General features: G+C 39.1%; 1 protein-coding gene across 3 annotated transcripts in view; it reads left to right on the top strand.

The window, feature by feature from the left end:
• STON2 (stonin 2) overlaps positions 1–19,287 on the top strand; it is a 70,743-nt gene that overhangs the window by 10,511 nt on the left and 40,945 nt on the right. For all 3 annotated transcript variants that reach the window (XM_042814868.1, XM_042814865.1, XM_042814866.1), the window contains exons 2-4: positions 5,426–5,633; positions 6,087–6,341; positions 12,450–12,647. In XM_042814868.1, coding sequence (XP_042670802.1) covers positions 5,546–5,633; positions 6,087–6,341; positions 12,450–12,647 — 541 coding nt within the window. In that variant the 5' untranslated portion in view covers positions 5,426–5,545. The remainder of the gene's footprint in view (positions 1–5,425; positions 5,634–6,086; positions 6,342–12,449; positions 12,648–19,287) is intronic.

Here is a 19,287-nt window from a genome sequence, read left to right as displayed (position 1 = left end):
GGTTGCTGTTTCCTTAGGAGTAATCTGCAGCAGGCAAGAGAGTTCCTGCTTCCAGAGGGTCTGGAACTCCACAAGTGAGTCACTTTGGCTCCCTGAGAGGCCAAGTTGGTCCTTATCTATTGAGAGTTCTTACATGAGTGTTATATGCACAGATAGCAGCTGAACTTCTTCAGCTGAATCTGGAATCACAGAACTCATTTAACAGCACATGTAAATTGGAGTAATTGGGGAACTGGGACAAGTTCAAAAACCTGACAGAAACTTTCTTAGAGCAATTTATAAGATAGGGGACTGAATACATGGAGAAAATGTGATTGTCAACATCAGGAAATAAGTACAATAATCAAATATGACTTTACTCCTCTCATTATCTATGCTATTCATAACATAATCTTATGTGAGGTATTTAGGCAATTATTTTTCTGTCATAATAAAATTTGAATTCCTTAATTTCTTTGATTTATTTCAAACATCTTTTTTTTTCTGTGTTATTTGTCACTGGGTTTTGTACTTGCTATGGCTCCCTACAGTACCTAGGATTTATTTTCGTGCTTGAGAACAGCTTTCCAGTTTGGAGTTTGCTTATTATTCAGGCCACGATGTGCTGATGGTCACTGTCTATTGCATGCCAACCTGAGAGGAAAAATCCACGAGCTCTCGCTCACTTGGAGGTTCGCCCAAGGAAACAATCACTCTGCAGTTCATCCTATTAGAATTGTTTTGTCTGTAAAGGTTTGCCAAACAGACGTAGTCAAAATAAAATTACGTATTTTTCCTTGAGACCTTCCTGGAATCCGTGGAACTTCATTGTTACAAAAGCCATGGTCAGTCATGGCTTCTTTGCTGCTCTTTTGACTTAGTTTCTTTTTCAGCTACGCATAACAGAACTTGTTAACTTTTTTTTCTTCCTTGTCATCTTTGACTCCTGCAGTAGCCAAATGAGACCTAGAGTAACCAATTACATTTAGGTCATGGGGATTATATGGGAATGTATAAGCAAGAAAACAGTATTCCAGTATGGATCACAGGAATTTTTCATGAGTAGTTAAATAGTTTGAACATTGTTTTTGCAAATGTACCATGTTTCAGTGGTGCCATAAGCTGTTGCAGCTGTTGGTGTTTGCATTTGTAGTGCCTAATGGTTCTGCCTGAAATGAAGGCTCAACGTACACAGTGCTGGGTGTGAGGACCCTAGCAAGAAGTGTGACTTGCTCAGATATATCTTATTGGCTTAGCAATAGCAAAGGAGGAGGATATTTCCTCTGTTGCTAGAGCAGAAATATACAAAAAAAGAGACAAGTAACTTTGTCACAAGAGGAAATGGCTAGAAACTGTGAATTTACATAGATTTGGAATGAGAGAAGGTTTCTAGTTAATGAAGTAGTCTATCATTTTAAAGTGAATACTCATCAAATTCAAAAAGGAATTCAGTAATGTAATCTCATCAATAAAAACATCAGGAGGACTAAATGGCCAAGGAATTTTGTTCCAGCTCAGTGATCTTTTATGAACTGGAAATAACTGTCACCCATTTGTCACCTTGATTCATATTCTCCACTGTGAAACTGTAATGTAAAAAAGGGAAACTTGAAGCAGAAATTTAGGCCACTTGGAATTTTGTAACCTTGTGGTCAAAGCACTGTGCTGGAATTCATAATAAGGATCTTTAGGCTCAACATGTATAATATTTAGCTTTGTACTGTAGTTACAGTGTAGTAGTAGTCACGCACATTCACAAATTTTGAATCTCAATTTTTTTTGTAAAAATCAAATAAATGAGTCCCCTTTTTTCTTTGTTGCCAATTCTGTACCAAAGCCTTAATCCACATAATGCAAATCCAGAAATAACAAAATCTAAACTGACATGAACTCCATTTCTGTATGGAGGTGTAATGCTGGCCTGGGAACACTTTGATCCATTAAGTGTGTTTTTTGCCTACTTTTGCTTAAGGCGTACAGCATAAACTTTTGCTTTAACTGTAGCTCACTTGGAGTAAAGGAGGATCTATCTGTTCCCTTACTCCTTGTGGACTCTAGGAGTGGCTGTGGATGTTTGGAAGGCTTTAAAGGATGGGGAGAAGAACTCCAAAAGTCACTTGCAGAGTATTCTCTACACTTTTAAAATAGTGAGTGTCATTTGTTTTGCTAAGAAAAGGATTCAGGTTAATCTGCATTGTCAAATGGCTCCTGAAGAGATAGGCCCCTCTGCAGATCACAGCATTATTTTGTTAATGCAATGCGCAGTCACATTGGTGTCATGCTGGCTAAGACTCCTTGTTTCATAATGCTTGGGATTTTTTTTTTCCTTTGGGTGATTTTTGGAAAGCCAAAAGAAGTAAAAATGATTTGAGGTGAAGTTATATTTTTTCCACATAGTCTATGTGGAAGTTAGCTGTACGTTACTCATAATTCTGTTAGAGGCATTTTGGTCAGGTGATGGGATTAGAGGTTTCTTGTGAAAGCTGAGAGAACCCAAACTTCTTTTTTTTTTTTTTTTCATCCTAACATTCATCCTTAAAATGCCTCTGCTCTGGAAATCTTTGACACTGCAATCTACTCAGGCTACTTGGCAGTTTCAGGCTGCTTATCTAAAAGCTGTGATAACTTTGGTACACCAATACAACTGCCTTCAGATACCAGACTGAGAAGCCTGTAGAAAATTCTAGCAGTGGGGAAGCTGTATAATTGCAATATGTAATGACGGGCTTTGTAATAGTCTGTTGGGTGTGAAGACCTAAAGGCACATCCATTAGCTTGACCTGGATCTGAGGCTGGGGGACCTCATTTCTTCTGCTGTAATTGAAGGGTTCTGTGGTGCTGACACAACAGGGCACCTTGAAAAAATTCAGCAGTGAAACCAGAACAGACCAAACAGAACAAATCTAGCTTCTACCTGATATTATACGGTAAAGTACCTTTGAGTGGATTTAGACAGAATGCTTGTACCAGGGCAGTAGAATAAAAGAGCGAATTTGTACTAAAATAATGGTGTAATTCTCTCACATACGTACATAGCTGAAAGAGTTTGCTTTCTTGCCTTCTTGAAGCTATTTTCATTTGACATTTAAAAAAAAAAAAAAAAAAAAAAAAGAGTTCTACTGGTGTCTGTGTGTATTAAGAACAAAATAAACTCTTTTCCTGTATTATTTCCTGTGATTTCATGCTTCAGTCCAGGCTTTTCCAGGAGAAAGGAGTATTCAGTTGTTTAGGAAAAGATGTCTTGTTACAGTGAGTTAAACAAGCTAAAACCAAATAAACAAACAAAAAATCCAGCCTAAGTGGTCACTTGAGAAAAAACAAGTTGGGAAGGTCATCTACTCCTTCCCTCATATGGAGTCCCTGGGACTCAAAATATCAGATCATTCATTTTTTTCTTTGTTAGCTTTGGCAATGACAAATTTCTTCTATTGTTAGCTTTGCAATTTCTATTAATAGCACCCAAAATCATTTCTGTGCAAAGCGGGCAAATATATTTGCCCACACCACATGAATGAACCTCAGGCCCCATGACATCCTGGGTATCACACAACTGGGAAACAACTCTGCAGTAAAGCATCTGGGAGTCCTGGTGGACACCACATTGAACAGGAGCCAGCAACGTGCTTCTGCTGCTTGGAAGGCTAATGGTGTTTTTGGCTGTATTAGGCAAAGTGTTGCAAAAGAAAGTTGGGATGGTGACCCTTCTGCTTTGCTCAGCGCTGTTGAGGCTGCATTTCAAGTACTGTGTCCAGTTCTGGGCCCTTGTACAAGAGATATGGATGTACTGGAAAGAGCTCTTCTATTAGGAGAGGCTGAGAGAACTGGGACTGTTCAGCCTAGAGAATGTTCAGGATTGAGACCAGATGAACCCACTGCCAACCACAACCATTTTGCAAATCTGTGAATGCAGAGCTCCTGCCATGGGAGTGGATGAGAGCTAGGCTGGAGCTCACATACAGGCTGTTTTCCCAACATTAGGGAATGATGGGGGGTTGGGCATAAAGTCTGGAATGTTTGTAATGAAAGGAGTCCTGCCTTCTATCAAATTGTCCTTATCCATCAGCATTCCATCTTGAGGAACCCTTCTTTGTGTTTATAGGAAACTGTCTTTCATGTTCAATTTCTGCTTTGGTAGGTCAAGTTTTCAGTTTGAGACAATGAACAATAACCCATGAAATCTCTCTGTCAGGTGTCAGACTATTCTGTGACTTTCAGGTTTCAGAATTCTTCAGCTGTTTGAGCAACTCTTATGTGCTGATGAGTCTTTACTAGTACGATAACTTTGAGGCCCTAAATAGAATAATCATGGAATGGCCTACTTCCTGTAGAAAATGCTGTAAGAGTCAATGCATTTAACTACTGCTCTGTTTTTTGGGCCTAGACACTGTTTAGAATAAGAAAAAATCTCAGTGTTTGTTCTTGTTCAACAACATGAAGTTTCACTAAAATAAAATAAGTTAGGTGAGAGACAGCAGGCAAAGAGATGCCTCTTAAAGCCCTTTAAAATAGCCAAGTCTGTGTTTTAGGATTCCGAAGCACTCACGTATCATAGCAACAAGGACTTCAATACTTGAGATGATTAAGGGCAGAACTCGCAGTCTTTCCTAGACACAGTCACTAGTCTGAGAGTTTTGAAGTAGCCTGCATATCTGAAGCAGTCATGGGTGTTTGTAAAAGGAGAATTTCACTCCCCAGCTCTGACTTCCCACCTATTAGCCAAAAGTCAAGCACCCTTGGCAGTATCCTATCCTCTCTGGAAGATTCTGAGATCTGCGTGGGGTACGTCCCATTGGAGTACATCCTAATTAATGTTGCTACTTCTGTAGAAGTATTTGCTGGGTTGCAGTAAAATCATGCTTAACTCCAGACATGATTTAAGACACCGTGTTTTAAACTTAAAATATAACATTCCAGTCAAGCAAAGAATTGGAAGTGCAGCTAAAGGAGTGGACATCCTTTCATGCCCTGACTGCAAAGACGATCATGAGCAACCCATCCCAGTTCCATAACTGGCTACATAAATGCTATCAATAATGAGATTGGGGATTATCGCTAGTTCTTGAGGAGGATCAGATTTTGTGCAACAAGAATGTGACAGTATGTTGGAACTGGGATTAAGTTGCATCATAACGAAAATCTGCCAGACTAGGGAGAATTCCCTCGTAACGTTTCTTACTGGGTTTAAAAGAGGCAGTTCCCTGAGTTTTTATGATGAGCTGTTTTAACATGAGGATGTTTGAAGATGCTCAGATGCTTTAATCAGGGAGTTGCTCAAGTATAGCCCTCCTCTTGGCAGAAGTGACATTCCTGTCTCAAGGGTTGCAGCATTTTGGTATTACTGTGCCTGAGGTAAATAATGTGTCTTAATAGTCTGTACTATTAAAAAAGTAGCAATTGTTTTTGAGTTTAATCATCTAAAAGTTATGACTTAATCTTTTCTTAACAGCATTTGAAAAGAAAGCACAAAAAATGTGTTTCCCTCTACTGGTTCATCTTCACTGTGCCTCTCTCCTATTCTGCTTCCTTCTTATAACAACTGAGTGAAGATGAGTAGCCCGCTGCTAATATGACGTCTCTGACTAGTGTCATTGCCTCCCACCAGTCTGAGTGGGTGTCCTTCACCGATGAGCTGCTCCACCCTGTTAAGCCACAAAGTAAGAGAACTCTGATTTTCTTTGAACCCTTTAAGTCTTTTTGTTTTGAATTATACTGTCATATATGCAGTGTCATGTAGCATACCATTGTACCGCATGGTGCTGTAGATCCTGCCTTCTAAATGGAAGTGGTATGTGCAAAGGTTGAGTTGTGCTTTATTACCCCAGTATAATAGGAGAATTTGGGCCAAAAATGTTAGGTGCTTTCCCAGCTCTCAGCACAGATCCATTCCAAGGTTTGAATCCATCCTTGGACGTGCAAGAAGTCTTACCTGTTACACTTAAGTACAAAATTAAGCCCTGTGTTACGCTAAAAATTTTGTTAGGTTAAAAATTTTATTAAGTGAAGGAAAAAAAATCTGTGTATGTTTAATAGCAAATTTTAGAGATTTCAATAAAAATAGTGAAGTAATTGTAGTTCTTACCAATCTTTCTCTTTTGTGTCTATTTTAGGTAGCACTGAGGAACCTCTGGAAAAATGTTTTTCTTCTTCAGATACTTCCTCAGAAGAGAACCACAATGTGGATGGGGAATTTCAGGACCTCTTGCACACAGAGCCAGACAATTCAGGTGACAAGCCAAAGGAAGATTCTACAGTGCTTGGGAACCACGTGTGTCCCAAAGCTGATCTACTGTCATCTATCAGAGCTTGGGTTCAGTTTGAGGATGCACCATGGGCTAGTGCTCCACCAATTCATCCACAGGCAGGTGAGGCAAATGCATGAAAAAATCCACTCCAGTAATTTAACAAAATACAGTGAGAGCTGCCAAATATTTTCCTTGTTCTTTGGTTTCTCATAGGCTTAATTTTGATTAGTTTGTACTGTATTTTAACTCAATTCATGTCATCAGAGTAACCAAAAGGGTTTACAATATTGTTCTGGATTGACCTAGCAGCATAATCTTAATGTGTCACATATATATTTGAAAGAAAGCAAAAAAATTTCTTGTGATTCATTCAATCTTGGAGAATACCAACATATATTTATGGAGAAACAACATAGTGGGGTTTATAGTAGTCACGTTATGAACAGCCATCTGAAAGGAAACTGAGCTATGTTTGCCCCTGTAAACTGGAACTGGAAGAATGGTGATTGCTTGTTGTCTTTATCCTCTCATAATCTCCACATCGCTTTTGCCAGAAGCTTGGAATTACCAATAGCTAACATGCAGTTCTTTTTGCTTCCTTTTAATGTTTGAGCAGCTTGAAATTTACAGAGATGACAGAAACTGATCCTCACTCCAGGACTGCGCGTGATTTTGCTCCAATGCAAAAGCTCTTTCTGACATACCTCAAAAATGCATTCAAAGCCTCTGGCTTACCTACTTAGCTTGTGCTAACTGATAGAACTGTATGAGATTCCAGCTTTTCTGTATTAACACACTTCTGTCCCTTCTTAGATGAGACTATTGAGTAATTGTCCAAGGAAAACATTAGTTGACTACTTGTTTAAGGTGAGATATTCTCTTAACAACTGCACTTGCATACAAAAGTATGTTACAAAAGTAGTTTAAAAGTTATGGTTTTCTGTTCACTGAGTCCACCAAATGCTCTCTGCCGTATATATAGCACTGCTCGGACTGTCAACTTTGTGTTGGGATTTGAGTTTTTTGTTTTCCATCTATTCTTTATATGGGTCTTGTCAGCTAGTCCACTTGAGACAGCAGTCCCACCTTTGTGCAGGAGATGTGGGGGAATATTCAGGCAATGATTTTTCTCCTAAGGTCCATATGAGACATTTTTATGTTTATTTCTTGATTGGTCTTAATTGTAAATATTTACAGATCCAGGTGACAAAAACAGAAACAATAACACCCGTAACTGTAAATCCATAAAACTGAGTTGCTTTACCTCTTTGTTAACTAACTTCATGATAAGGTAAAATAGTTTATTGTGAAAGAAATACAAACTCTCCTACTCTCTCTTATTTTTATTCATTCAGATACATACGGATGCATACTTTTTTAAATGGATCTGTTGGTTGCTATTAAACCACATTTCCTTCCTCCTGTGGCATCCTTGTTGACTGGAAAACCTTAAGTTCACCTTCTTATTAAAAAAGAAAAAACCTTTGCTCAGTCTAAATAAAGCTTGCCTTAACAACAACAACAAAAAACTTCCATAAAGCTAATTTAATCATGTGTTACTTGTTTTCCTGTACTTACAGGAACGTGGCCCGGTTTCAAGGTCCGTGCTTAGCAAGAGCAGTGCCTCATGGTTTGTACTGAAGTCACAGTACACAGATCATAGGCAAAGCCCTTGGAAATCTAGAAGAGGTGGTCCAGGAAGACTGTCAAAAAACACAGCTGTTTTTGAAGAAGGAGCACACCCATTGTTGCCCTTCTAGTGCTTGGCCTAAATGAAGGAATATTAATACACTCCAACACTGAGCATCAAACTGAGATTAATAGGGGAGGATGGTTCCCCTGACAGGCATAGCAGGAGCCTTGCTTTGTTACTCTCTGTAGTCACTGTGTGGGAGGCAGTGTTTCATTATTAACTGCATGGGAAGCCTAGGGAGACTTTCTCTAAGAAGAGGTGATATGCATAACCTTATTTTAAAATCCATATTTATCAGCTAATTCCACTCCTGCTCTGGACCTCATCTTTTAAGAGGCCCAGCCAGCACAGCTGACAGCCAGTGAAGGAAGGTCACACCGCAGAGGAGATGACAGCTCTTTGTCTCTGACTGTCTGCTCTGAGGGGGCTTTGACAGCAAGATGTACGATAAGCTTCAGCTTTGTTCCCAATTAATTTGCAGGTCACATCTTTTTTTCAGTGGGTGGCAGCAAGGCCAGAATCTTTCTGTTACAAGCACGGCACACTGACATGCTCTTTGGAAAGCTGGTGGCAGTGACAGCAATTGTTCATTTCCAGCAGCAAACAGCCCACATGAATACAATAGCCAATAGCCAGTGGAGGAGGGGGGTGGAGATAAATGCCAACTATCAGCAGACAGATTGGTGTGAGGAGGATGGAGGTGTTTGAAACCTGTTTCCTGTGTTGGCAGCTGTGAACTGCCTTGTCCTGAAGCCTCAGCATCTGCAGCTCTGCTCCTGTCAGGGCTCTAGCACTGAGGAAATCATCTGTTTGTCTCTCCACATTGAAGCATCTGGTCAGCTGATTGGACAGTTAACCAGAGAAACAGCCAGGCTGCGTGGAAAAACATTTTGAAAATGGCTTACAAAATGAGTGTCCTGAAAACAGAGGGCAGGTCCTGGGGGAGGAATGTGCTACTTCCTGACCTCAGTGCCATCGTATTGCTGCACGTGTTCCTCAGAAAGTGAACCTTTGTCCCAAGGTGCTCACCATCTAAAAAACCACTAATTTAAAATACAGCTGCCACATGGTAGTTATCCTGTAGATAGTATGTTTAAAAGAAAAGCAAGCTATAATGCTGGACCCTTGTTTTGGCAAAAGTGACATTATCAAGGGAACAGAAATTAGGGGCAAGAAACAGCACTGAAAGCATGGATGAAGAATATAAAAAGTAGAAGAAAGTTTAAAATGTGAGATACAGAAATGATAAGAACATTATGTCCACTGTAAGGCTCACACTATATTCATTTATGACATTTCTGTTAATCTTTCAACCATGTTCAGGCAGAATAAATGCTTAGCAAAATCCTTCTTTCAGTGTATGTCTGCCTTTCAGGCTCACGCGTAGACAAATGGCAGCTGCAAAATCAATGTGGCTTTCTCCCTGGGAAACAGTAGCCCTTGAGTTGAGGCCGTAGAAATATTTAGTCACAGAAATGATGCATTGTGCTTTTCTCTTCTTTCTTCCACATCTTCCTTTTGCTGGAAAAAAAAGAAATCTGATTTTTCTCGTAATTATTCTCTAGCTAGTCAGGCTCGACAAACTCATACAGCAAAAATGAAAACTGGGATTCTAGAATCACCCAAATGCTCCTATCACAAACATTACGTAATCAGCAAATGATCACAGCCAGCTGGTGACAAACATTTGCATTTGTTCTACAGCAGGCCTTCAGTTGGCAATCTCATATTCTATTGGTGTTAGCTGCAGTCTTGAATTCAATTAGAAATTTGGCAGAGCACCAAAATTAGAGCAAGGCAAGATCTGTCAATCATCTTCTCCATCCCCCCACTCCTTCCCAAGAGCTTTGTCTCCATGGTTTTAAATTGCTCAAGCTGGACTTGCGGAATGTCCCTTGTGAGACTGTCCCTCAGTAAGGCACATCTCAATTTAATCATTTTGTGCTGTTCTGTCTGAAAATAGAAAGTACACACAACACAAGATCAACAACTGAAATCTAGACAAACTGTTACTGTCCTAAAATCAAGAAAATCTGAGATCCTGTGTAGAATGGATAGGAAGGGAAACAGCACTGATGCTAACAATTTTTATTGGAATACAGTGCAAGAGTCAAGGAGTACATTCTCAAAGCATCAAAAAGGAACTAATGCTTAAAAGTAAATCTACTGATTAGTAGATTAGTACTGAAAGCCAAGCCAATGTATTAGGAACAAATGGATCAAGAAAAGTAAAATGCAAATGGAAGGAAACATTTATCACTTCAGGAAACAATGATGTGATTTTTCATATGCTGTGGGATTTGTAATTTAGTGACAGTTTTGGCACTGGTCTTAATAACAGATCTGCTAACTGGTCTGCAATAACAAATTTCTGAGAATTGCTGTAACTGGATGGTGCTACCTCTGCATCAACTAGCATTGACTGAATTCCAAATTAATAGGAAAAACACCTACACCATTTAGGAATTGTTTCAGTAATTCAAGAGGCTGGAGAGTAGCAGGAGCATTGAAGAGAAGCCTAAACATGTGGATATTTACTTCAGCTTATCTCACTTTCTGAGATTGATAGTTGTTTGATTCAGTATGTGGAAATTTTTTCCAGTTCCAAGGTTGGGAACCCAGGACAATTGTAGGTGGAATTTGGCTGTAGTAAGGCTCTAAAGAATGCCTATTATGGTAAAATCTCTCTGTGGTTGCTATAAAATACACTTTCTTGGGAAAAAAAAAGGTTGTCTTCCAAAGTGGTACAAATCGTGAAATTAATATATCAAAGTTTTCTGCAGTGATGTTCCAGTTAGTCTTCTTCATTAGGCAACACTTGTTTTTAGAAAACAAATTAATAAAAAGATTGTTATTATTACATAAGTATATGAATTATCAAATCTTATATGTATCTCATATGTTAAAAAAAAAAGTAAAAATTATCACTGCAAATTTACGTATAAGATCCTTTTTATAAAACTCACTTTAAAAAATAAAATGACCCTTGCTACAGGTTTGCATATTGACATCAGATTTTAAGCTCGTCTGCTGTGTCCACATGAAGAATTCTGTCCATCAAAGCCACTTCAGGTGAAGTTTTGGGGTTGACTCTTCAGATACCTCAAAGGATATTTAACAGAAGGGCTGAGGCAGCCTGTAGTCATGTAATTGGCACTGCGTCTTCGCAGACATCAGCATGGTGCAGAACTGCTGGATGGAGAAGTGGGGATTTTTTGGTTGTGTTGCTGTAACATAACTGTCAATGTGTGTGATAAGGAGACACCTCCCAGCTCTCGGCTCCTTTTCTGCTACTCCAAAGCAGCTCAGCATGTAGGATCACAGCTGTACAAATACAAATAGATTACTGCTTGCTTACCTAAAGGTAATAGCACAGCTACATAAAATAAATTTGCACTTCTGAGCTGGTAAGCCTACAAGCACTGTTTGCATAGCCTCTCAATGCACACAGCAAATGTATGTTTCCATAAGAAGATGGTGTCCCATCACACTGTTTTTATAGAGCAGAGGGAGAGAAATCCTCTGGAACATTAATTTGCAGTTTTCTTCCAAAGTGTTTCTCAGCCTCATAAAAGTTGGTTATGTATTACATGCTGAGATGTGAATGTATGTATCACTTAGTTCTATAAATGCTGTTTTTGAATGCACTTTCATCTTGTTAATTTAAAAGATAAACATAAATTTACTAACTTAGAGAACAGTTACTATACTGAGATTAAAATAGAATTTGTCTCTATCTATGCACTTTTCCTAAGTATAGAAAGAATTTTTAATGCTTTTTTTTTCCTCCTCCCTGTAGTCATCCATTGTTCCTAACATCTGAGTGATATGCTGGGCAGATAGTTCACAAAACACATTCATAGTATTGGACATATATGCCTGTTTAATCAACATGAGATGATGGTTAGCATAGCTTACTCTTTGAAGTGTAACTTCTGGCAAGTGAGTAGAATGAGATTTTGGCCTAAACTGAACAGAAATATTATGAAGTTAATTCACATCAGGGCACTTCATTCTGCATATTCAGAAAACAAAGGCCATTTCTAATTCACATCAATAGGTATGTGCTAGTCCCACATGGGACTTTCTTAAGTCATCTTTCTTAAGATGACTGCTACATTTGTGCATGCGTCACTGATGCAGATGCTTAACTAAATATAACAAAACAACTTTTCATACTCTTAAGAACTCCACTGTGTTGCACAACACAGGTACTCAAATCTGTTCAGCAGTGAGAGAAACATGAAATCTAACTGCTCGGTAACACTGCTGCTTCTACAATGCTTGAACAACAGGAAAGCCAGCAGCTGCCAGCAGTGTGGAGTGCAAGGCACACAATGGAAGGTAACAGTGCCAGGCGCTACTTAAGTTGCTGTGTGTTGTTAAAAAATAACCGTGTTGCTGTGGTTGTTGGAATTTATATTTACAGAGTCTCAACAGGGTCCTGTAGTGTACTTTTGGAATAGCTGTGATCATCTGCTTCTGGGTGATTGCCCTGCAAATCTCACTGGTGCCTGTTTGTTTCCTGTGCCCAGTGTCTCCACCAAAGGCACCCAGCTGGACTTCCCCCTTCTCCAGCTCTTTGGAGAGGCGAGCCCATGCATCAGAGAGCAGCTGGACAACCAACTCGGAGGACACCAGCAGCCCCAGCATTGGTCCCTCTTACACAGATCTACAATCAATTAATACTGAGGACCTGACCAGTGGTGGAACATCTGCAGCAGATTCAGCTGGTAAGAGGAAAGCCTTCAAGTTTTTCTATCTTAGTATTTTTGACGTTACTCAAACACTGTTCTCAGAAGTAAGATTCAGGAAATAGATCCAAAGCAGAAGAAGCTCGAGGGTTAGGCAGACTAATATCTTTTTCTGGTTCAGTTCCCAAGTAAGCACACCTGGAATGACACACCCATGCTTTCTGCAGACTCCCAAGGCAATTCTTGGAGCTTCTACAAGCACCTGCAGTACCTTGGAAGGTATCCAGCTCACTCTGAGGAAGGTAGTGTCTTTCCAGTCTGATGAAAACCAATTTGCTTCTACCATAATAGCTCAGACATGTCAGGTATTTAATAAAGTGTATTTCTGTCAGGTGGTGAATGTAACAATGTGTTGGGAGAGTGGATTTCCTGAACATCACTGAGGGTGTGTGTCCCCTTCATAAGATGTACAGGATCATCTGAATATGAAATTATTTGGTGGTTCAGTGAAACAGGACTGGACATTGAGGCAGGTGTATTTGCTGATAAAAGCATACAAAATGCTTAAGCATCAACAGCAAGTCAAAGTTCAGGGCACAGGTCTTTGTATGGGAACAGATAAAAGCCTGAGTTAAGTCTAAATGCAGACATACATGTAACTGAATCCCATTAGTGACAATGTGCCTGATAGTGCCCATATTTATGTTAGGCTCTAAGTGGGTAAGGCTGGCTGACAGTCAACTTTATTACAAATTGCACAAAATTTAAGAGCAAAACAGCCCCATAGGCTTTATCTAGATTCTGTCTTTATGTAAGATGTTAACTCAAAGATACCTGAGAAAGATGGAAAAAAAACGAACAATCCCAAACTGAGAGTTTACCCTCACTGGAGGGAGGGTGGAGGGGGCTGCAAAAAGCCTCCCAACAGATGGACTGAGGATGAGATTAGTGATTTCCTGTAAAGACAATGGATTTTACAGCAGCAAAGGTAAATAATGCATGAGCAGAGCTGGAAGCAAGAATTTGCTGTTCAGTTGCAGTGCATCTGGAAGATGATGCACTTTATTATCTGTTCTAGTTTGATCTTAGACACCGAGGAGCCTTTTACAGTGTCTTTGTCAATCTGAAGGGCCATTCAAGCCTGCAGCAGCTAGTCAGTAAATTTGGATCAAGTGATAGCAGGCTGTCCATATAACATGGACATGTTTATATGATTCTAACAACAAGCACTTTACAACTCCACACAGCTGGGGTTTCACAGTGTTGGGAAGCTGTATTTGTTGCTGGCAAAGGGGTTTATTGCTTCAGAACTTTCTACCATGCACTGCTACGTTACTCAGTTTGGATCAAAAAGCATTGAAAGGAGCAGGAACTTGTGGTATTTGTGCTGTGCTCTGCTCACAGGACATCTCTGTTACTGATACAATTGAAGTATTTATTCATTCTGAAATGGATGCCTGCCTCCATTTTCAAAAAAGGCCAAAAGTCTGTGTAAGCAGAGTAAAGGGGAGGCTGTCTTGTAGCTATGATTTGAGATCTGAAAGCCTTGAGATCTGTTCTGAAATTCTGAGGTGAGGTGCATAAATACCTCACCGATAAATGTTCTGCATTAAAATAGTGTCTCCCTTACTCAGCTTGCCTTGGATTTCTGCATGTCACTGTACTTCTCTAAAATAATTTTAATTACATATCTTAAATGTTGACTTAACTAAGATATATACATATATAACAAAATAGATAAGATCAATTATATATTATTTTATATTTAATAGAACAATAGTCTGCATTACGTATAACTAAATTAAAAAGTGTATATATAGTTACATAATCATAACAGTACATGATATATATGTATTTGATGTCTATCTACATGTCTAAAATTCAATAAATACACATGCATAGAATTATCATAGGAATATAGGATATATATATATATGATATAGACAGATATAAACATAACATATCTACGTATCTACCTGTAGGTGAATAGATATAGATGTATGCATGCACAGCCTTGTTGACGTATGATATATATTTTAGGTGCTTTGTTGTCAGTTCTGTTATATTTTCTGTTCTGATTTGTATCAGGTTTGCTGTTGACAGTTCAGTTTGCGGACCACTTGCACTGTTTGGCACTCTCTTAAAACTCAAGGGCTATTGGGATTATGAGGGAATCACTGTTTTGTTGTTTTCTAAAAACATCTGCATGTTTAGAGATAGAAGATCGCATGTGAGACCCGTAGCTGCTCAAAATTCAGGAAATAAATAAATAACACAAGGAATTAACTTTTAGAGTTTTGTTATTTCCAAAACAAACTGTACATTTTGAGGGGATTCTGCTGCTTTGTTTTTAAAACTTGGAGAGGATGATTCTGGAAAGCTCAGCTCCAGCTATTTCTTGAATGTAAGGGAGAGTAAGCACTAACTGCAGCACTAACTTTTCAAACCTAGCCCTTTTTGTCTTTTATGTGTTAGTTCTCATACAAATATTGTTTCTGTGACAGCTAAATACAGAGTCCTGCTATGATAATTGCAAGGAATGATGTTCTGTAAGTTTCAAATCAGCAAATCTTAATAGATTATACAGCTGTGCAATGTTTTTGCCAGAAAAAGGCCATAAGCATTGTTACAAGCTCTGAAGATAATGAGCATTAATAACCAGAGCAAAGGGGAAAATAGAGTATTCTGACAGTTACTGACTTCTGCCCAGAAATGTACTTCAGCAATGCTGTGTGACTATTAACCAGCATGTTCTAGTGTCCAAATCACAAACACAGAACAAATTTTGTAAGGGAGAGCCTGCCAGAGCATCCTGCGGGGACTGCATGGAGCAGTATCAAACTCTGCCTTCAGGAAGGAGGGAACTCAACAAGTAGAGCAGATGGAACCCAAAACATGTTCTTGTCCTTGTTCAGTGCCATAAGCAGAGCTTTTTTCTTCCAACCATCAGCCACTAGATAGCAATTTAGAAGTTCTATAATCCAGTTTTACTCCACTATCTTTTTCAAGACATTTCTAACTTATTTAATGTATATGTGAGGTAGAAGTAGAAAGCCAGGTCTGGATAATTCGAGGCAGAGAGAAGCTGTGAGCCCAGTCAGACCTGTGTACTGGAAATCAGTTATTTAACCTTTAATGACTTCTTTAAAGAACCCGAATATCTCTGTGTCATCTACAGAGGTGTTGAATAGTCATCCCTGTTTTGTATTGGAGTAACCAGGGGCTCAGTTGAGCAGGCTGGCCCATTGTGAGTTCTTCATCTTACAGTCACATGGCAGTCTTGTCTATGAAGCAGGCTGAAGACTGCAAGTATAAGCTGTAGACCAGCAAGAGAAATGGAATCATTGCCTTAGTCCCTACTTATGGCAAGAATGAAAGGCACAGGAAATCCACTGGCAGAAGGCAGATATTTTAGAGTGAAAAATGAACAGGTACCACAATAAGCCAAAGCATACTTGTATCTATTCAGTAGAGAGAATTATAAAACTGGCTTGTCTGCAGCCATCTGGCCTTAAGGTCAGAAGAGAGGGCTGTGATATCATTATCTTCATCTAATCCCACCTCCTGCATATCTCAGGCCAAGAAACCTCACCCATTCTTTTCTGCACCCAACCCATAACCACAGCAAGTATCTCTGTAATATTTTTCTGATTAACATCAACTACAGCAAAACCTGGATCTGTTCTGTTATCCTTCATGTTTTTAACATGCAATTCTTTAAGTTAAAAAAAAAAAAAAAAGATTGTCCTAGTGATAAAACTTAGAACTGAGATGTCAGACTCAAGAGAGCTCAGTTTTGCCAATTCTTGTGACCTCAGCTGAGGCTAAATGCTGTCCCCTAACCTACAAGGTTCAGTATCTGCCTCTTCTCTGCCCTGTAAAATAACTCTGATTGGTTATCTTCTCTATTTCCCTGCCTCTAGAAGAAGAACGGTTTCAGCTGCTGTAGGACTATCAGCTTCTTGCTTTTTCTTCAAGAATGATGAGGACTTTCAGAATGGAGGAGGAGAGGATAAAGCATTGCTTTCATAGGAAGAAAAGAGTTAGAAGAAAGCTCCAATCTAACAGGATGCTGTTCCTACTAACTCCTACTAGGCTGTGTTTTATCTTGTCTGGTCTTATGACTTAGTCTCCCCCTTTTGCATCCCCAAAAACATCATGTCTCAGGCAGGAAAGAGGCAAAATAAAAAAGGAGCAAGTGATGGCTATAAAGAACTGGGTCTGATTTTCATTACTGAGTAGGAACATCTAAATGAAAAACATTTTTCTAAAAATAAAAAATATATGTATGAACATAAACGTATTTAGAGAGAGTTATTCTTCTGTCTAATTGAGTGTTTTCTTGTGTTTGCACCAGTGTAATTTCAGTTCTGATTTTATCTGTGTTGTTGGCCCTGTGCTGCAAACAGCAAATGGAGCATCTATTAGATGAGGTGCTGGGCATCAGAGTTTTTCCTCATGGCTATTCTGAAGTGCAGACCACAGTGACTGTGGATTTGTGACAGGGTTACGCTTTGTTAAAAAAGAGCTTAGTGCTGACCCTACATGGTGTTCTCTGTGAATGTTGCAATTTCCATGAGTAGTCACTTATGTTTTTACATAGTTGGAGCAAGTGGAAGTAAAGCAGACAGAATTCTGGCCCCAATCATGGGTCTGAATTGCTGATCTCCCTTTTTATATGTAGGCAATATCCCAGGAGAATCGACATGAGTAATTACTCCGTAGTAAATCTTATGCCAGTGAGGCGAGCTAGGTGGCAAAGCCCTGTTTGTGTTTGCAATGCTGTGATTCCTCAACCACTGTATTTATGTTGCCTCCAATTGCTCTCTAAAGTGCAGAAAGCCACATGTCCGTGTGATAAGGCAGAGGAGTTCAGATGGATTTTGCAGCTGGGCAGAATGTTTCGATTTGAAGCATAATTGGAGATGGAATACTTGCATTCAGTGGCCATCTATGATTGAGTGTTAGGAGAAGAAAAACCGTGTTTGTTTAGTGCAATTCTAAATTGCTTCTGAATTTACAGGCACTCAGAGTGAAGAACGCTGAGGGATCTCCCAGTATCAGACTCTTTGTTACAATACAGATGTGGAAAGTGCTGGTGTCAGTCTTCAACAGCATGTCTCAGGAATAATTTAAGTAAAACATCGACCTTTCATATTAACAACTTATTCTTCTGTGCCCACTTGGAAACTTATCTTGATTATTTTTTATGTTTAATTTTATTAGACCTCTGCCTCCCTTACTCTTCTATTTTGCCTCCATCTTAGGGAAAGGTGTGACACTTTCAAGAGAGAACATGACCATAGTTATATAGGAGCATTGTAGGAAGACTGTTGATGTGTACCTCTTTTTGAATGCTTCCACTTCTAAGCTGGTCTAGGCTCGATCAAACCAAATAATGTTGGAGAACAGATGTGACATGAATCTTGCAGAATAACCTTCTTCATTTGTTGTTATAAGCAATTTGGGATTAATAAGATGAGACTGAAATCCTCTTACCTAATTTTAAAATAAATAAATAAAATAATAATAAAATATAAATATTAAATAAATTTTCTAATGCATATGGGTCTATTTTTGATCTAGAAAATGAGTTGTTAGAGAAGTCTCTTAGGTTTAGCTGCAACAAATTAACTTTTAAAACTATATTCCATCCCTTTTTCATCTTTTCACTTTTTCATTACAAAGCCTTGCACAGTATTATAGTCTGATTTTCAGCCTTATTATTTTTCAGTGTCATTTTTACCCCTTGCAAATATCGTCACCATGTATGCTGTTCTTCAGTTCTGTGGCACCGTTCCCACCTGAACTGATTCTTTTTAAAATCCTTGGGAACAAAGCTGTATTTGCATTTTTCAGTTTGCGTTTGTCAGTTCTGTCAGAGTTTAGGGATGGGGATGATAATCCCTCCTAATCTGAGGAGAGTAATCTCTTAAAAATATTTTCTTACCTCATTAATGTTAATTTTCATTTCCACTCCCTCGTTCTAATTATCTATCCTGCCTCTTGTGCTCTTATCACTACATTCTGCATCATCGTTTGCATTAAAGAATAGTGGCCAAGTATTCATTAGTTTTGGTGCAATGTCTTTTAGCTGGCTTTGTGTATGCATGCACAAGGAAGGGTGCTGGCACCTGAAAGAGGAGTAACTTGTTGCACTCACTGTGAGACCCTGTGGGTGCGGCCACCTGTAGTAATCTTCTTGCTGGTGGAAATCTCTGTGTAGGTAGTATTTGAGAAGGTAAGTGGCTGTAATAGACACCTTTTGGCTCTAGCATGAGGGTTTGTTGATCATTTTCAAAACTGCAGTAATGGAATGGCAATTACAAAGCGTGCTGTTTCCTGAAACACCCTAAGGCAGGTTTTGGGGCTGTGGAATAATTTAGTGCATTAGCATCATAAACTCAGATAAGTTAACACTTAGGTGTCTTCAGTGCTTCATACCAAAGTAAGAAGTGAAGTATAGGACAAAGAGCCTAGTGGCTCCTTAGAAAGGGTCTGATCGTACAAAATAGGTGTTTAGCAAGTAGCTCTTTTGATTGTTATCTGAGATGCAGATAAGGTATTAGCTTAGACTTGTCACTTTCCTGGGTTTCACATTATGTTAAAGTGGGCCTTTGAAAGTCCTGATTTTCCGGCTCGCTCTGCAAAGAGGATGGCTCTACACAGCAATGCTGAC

This window comes from Centrocercus urophasianus, unplaced genomic scaffold (assembly GCF_019232065.1).
Source record: "Centrocercus urophasianus isolate 14NV4802_14NV808 unplaced genomic scaffold, USGS_Curo_1.0 seq_14, whole genome shotgun sequence".
Lineage (NCBI taxonomy): Eukaryota > Metazoa > Chordata > Aves > Galliformes > Phasianidae > Centrocercus > Centrocercus urophasianus.
The sequence above is the reverse complement of the archived record's forward strand: the minus strand, read 5'-3'. Positions and strand labels throughout refer to the sequence as shown.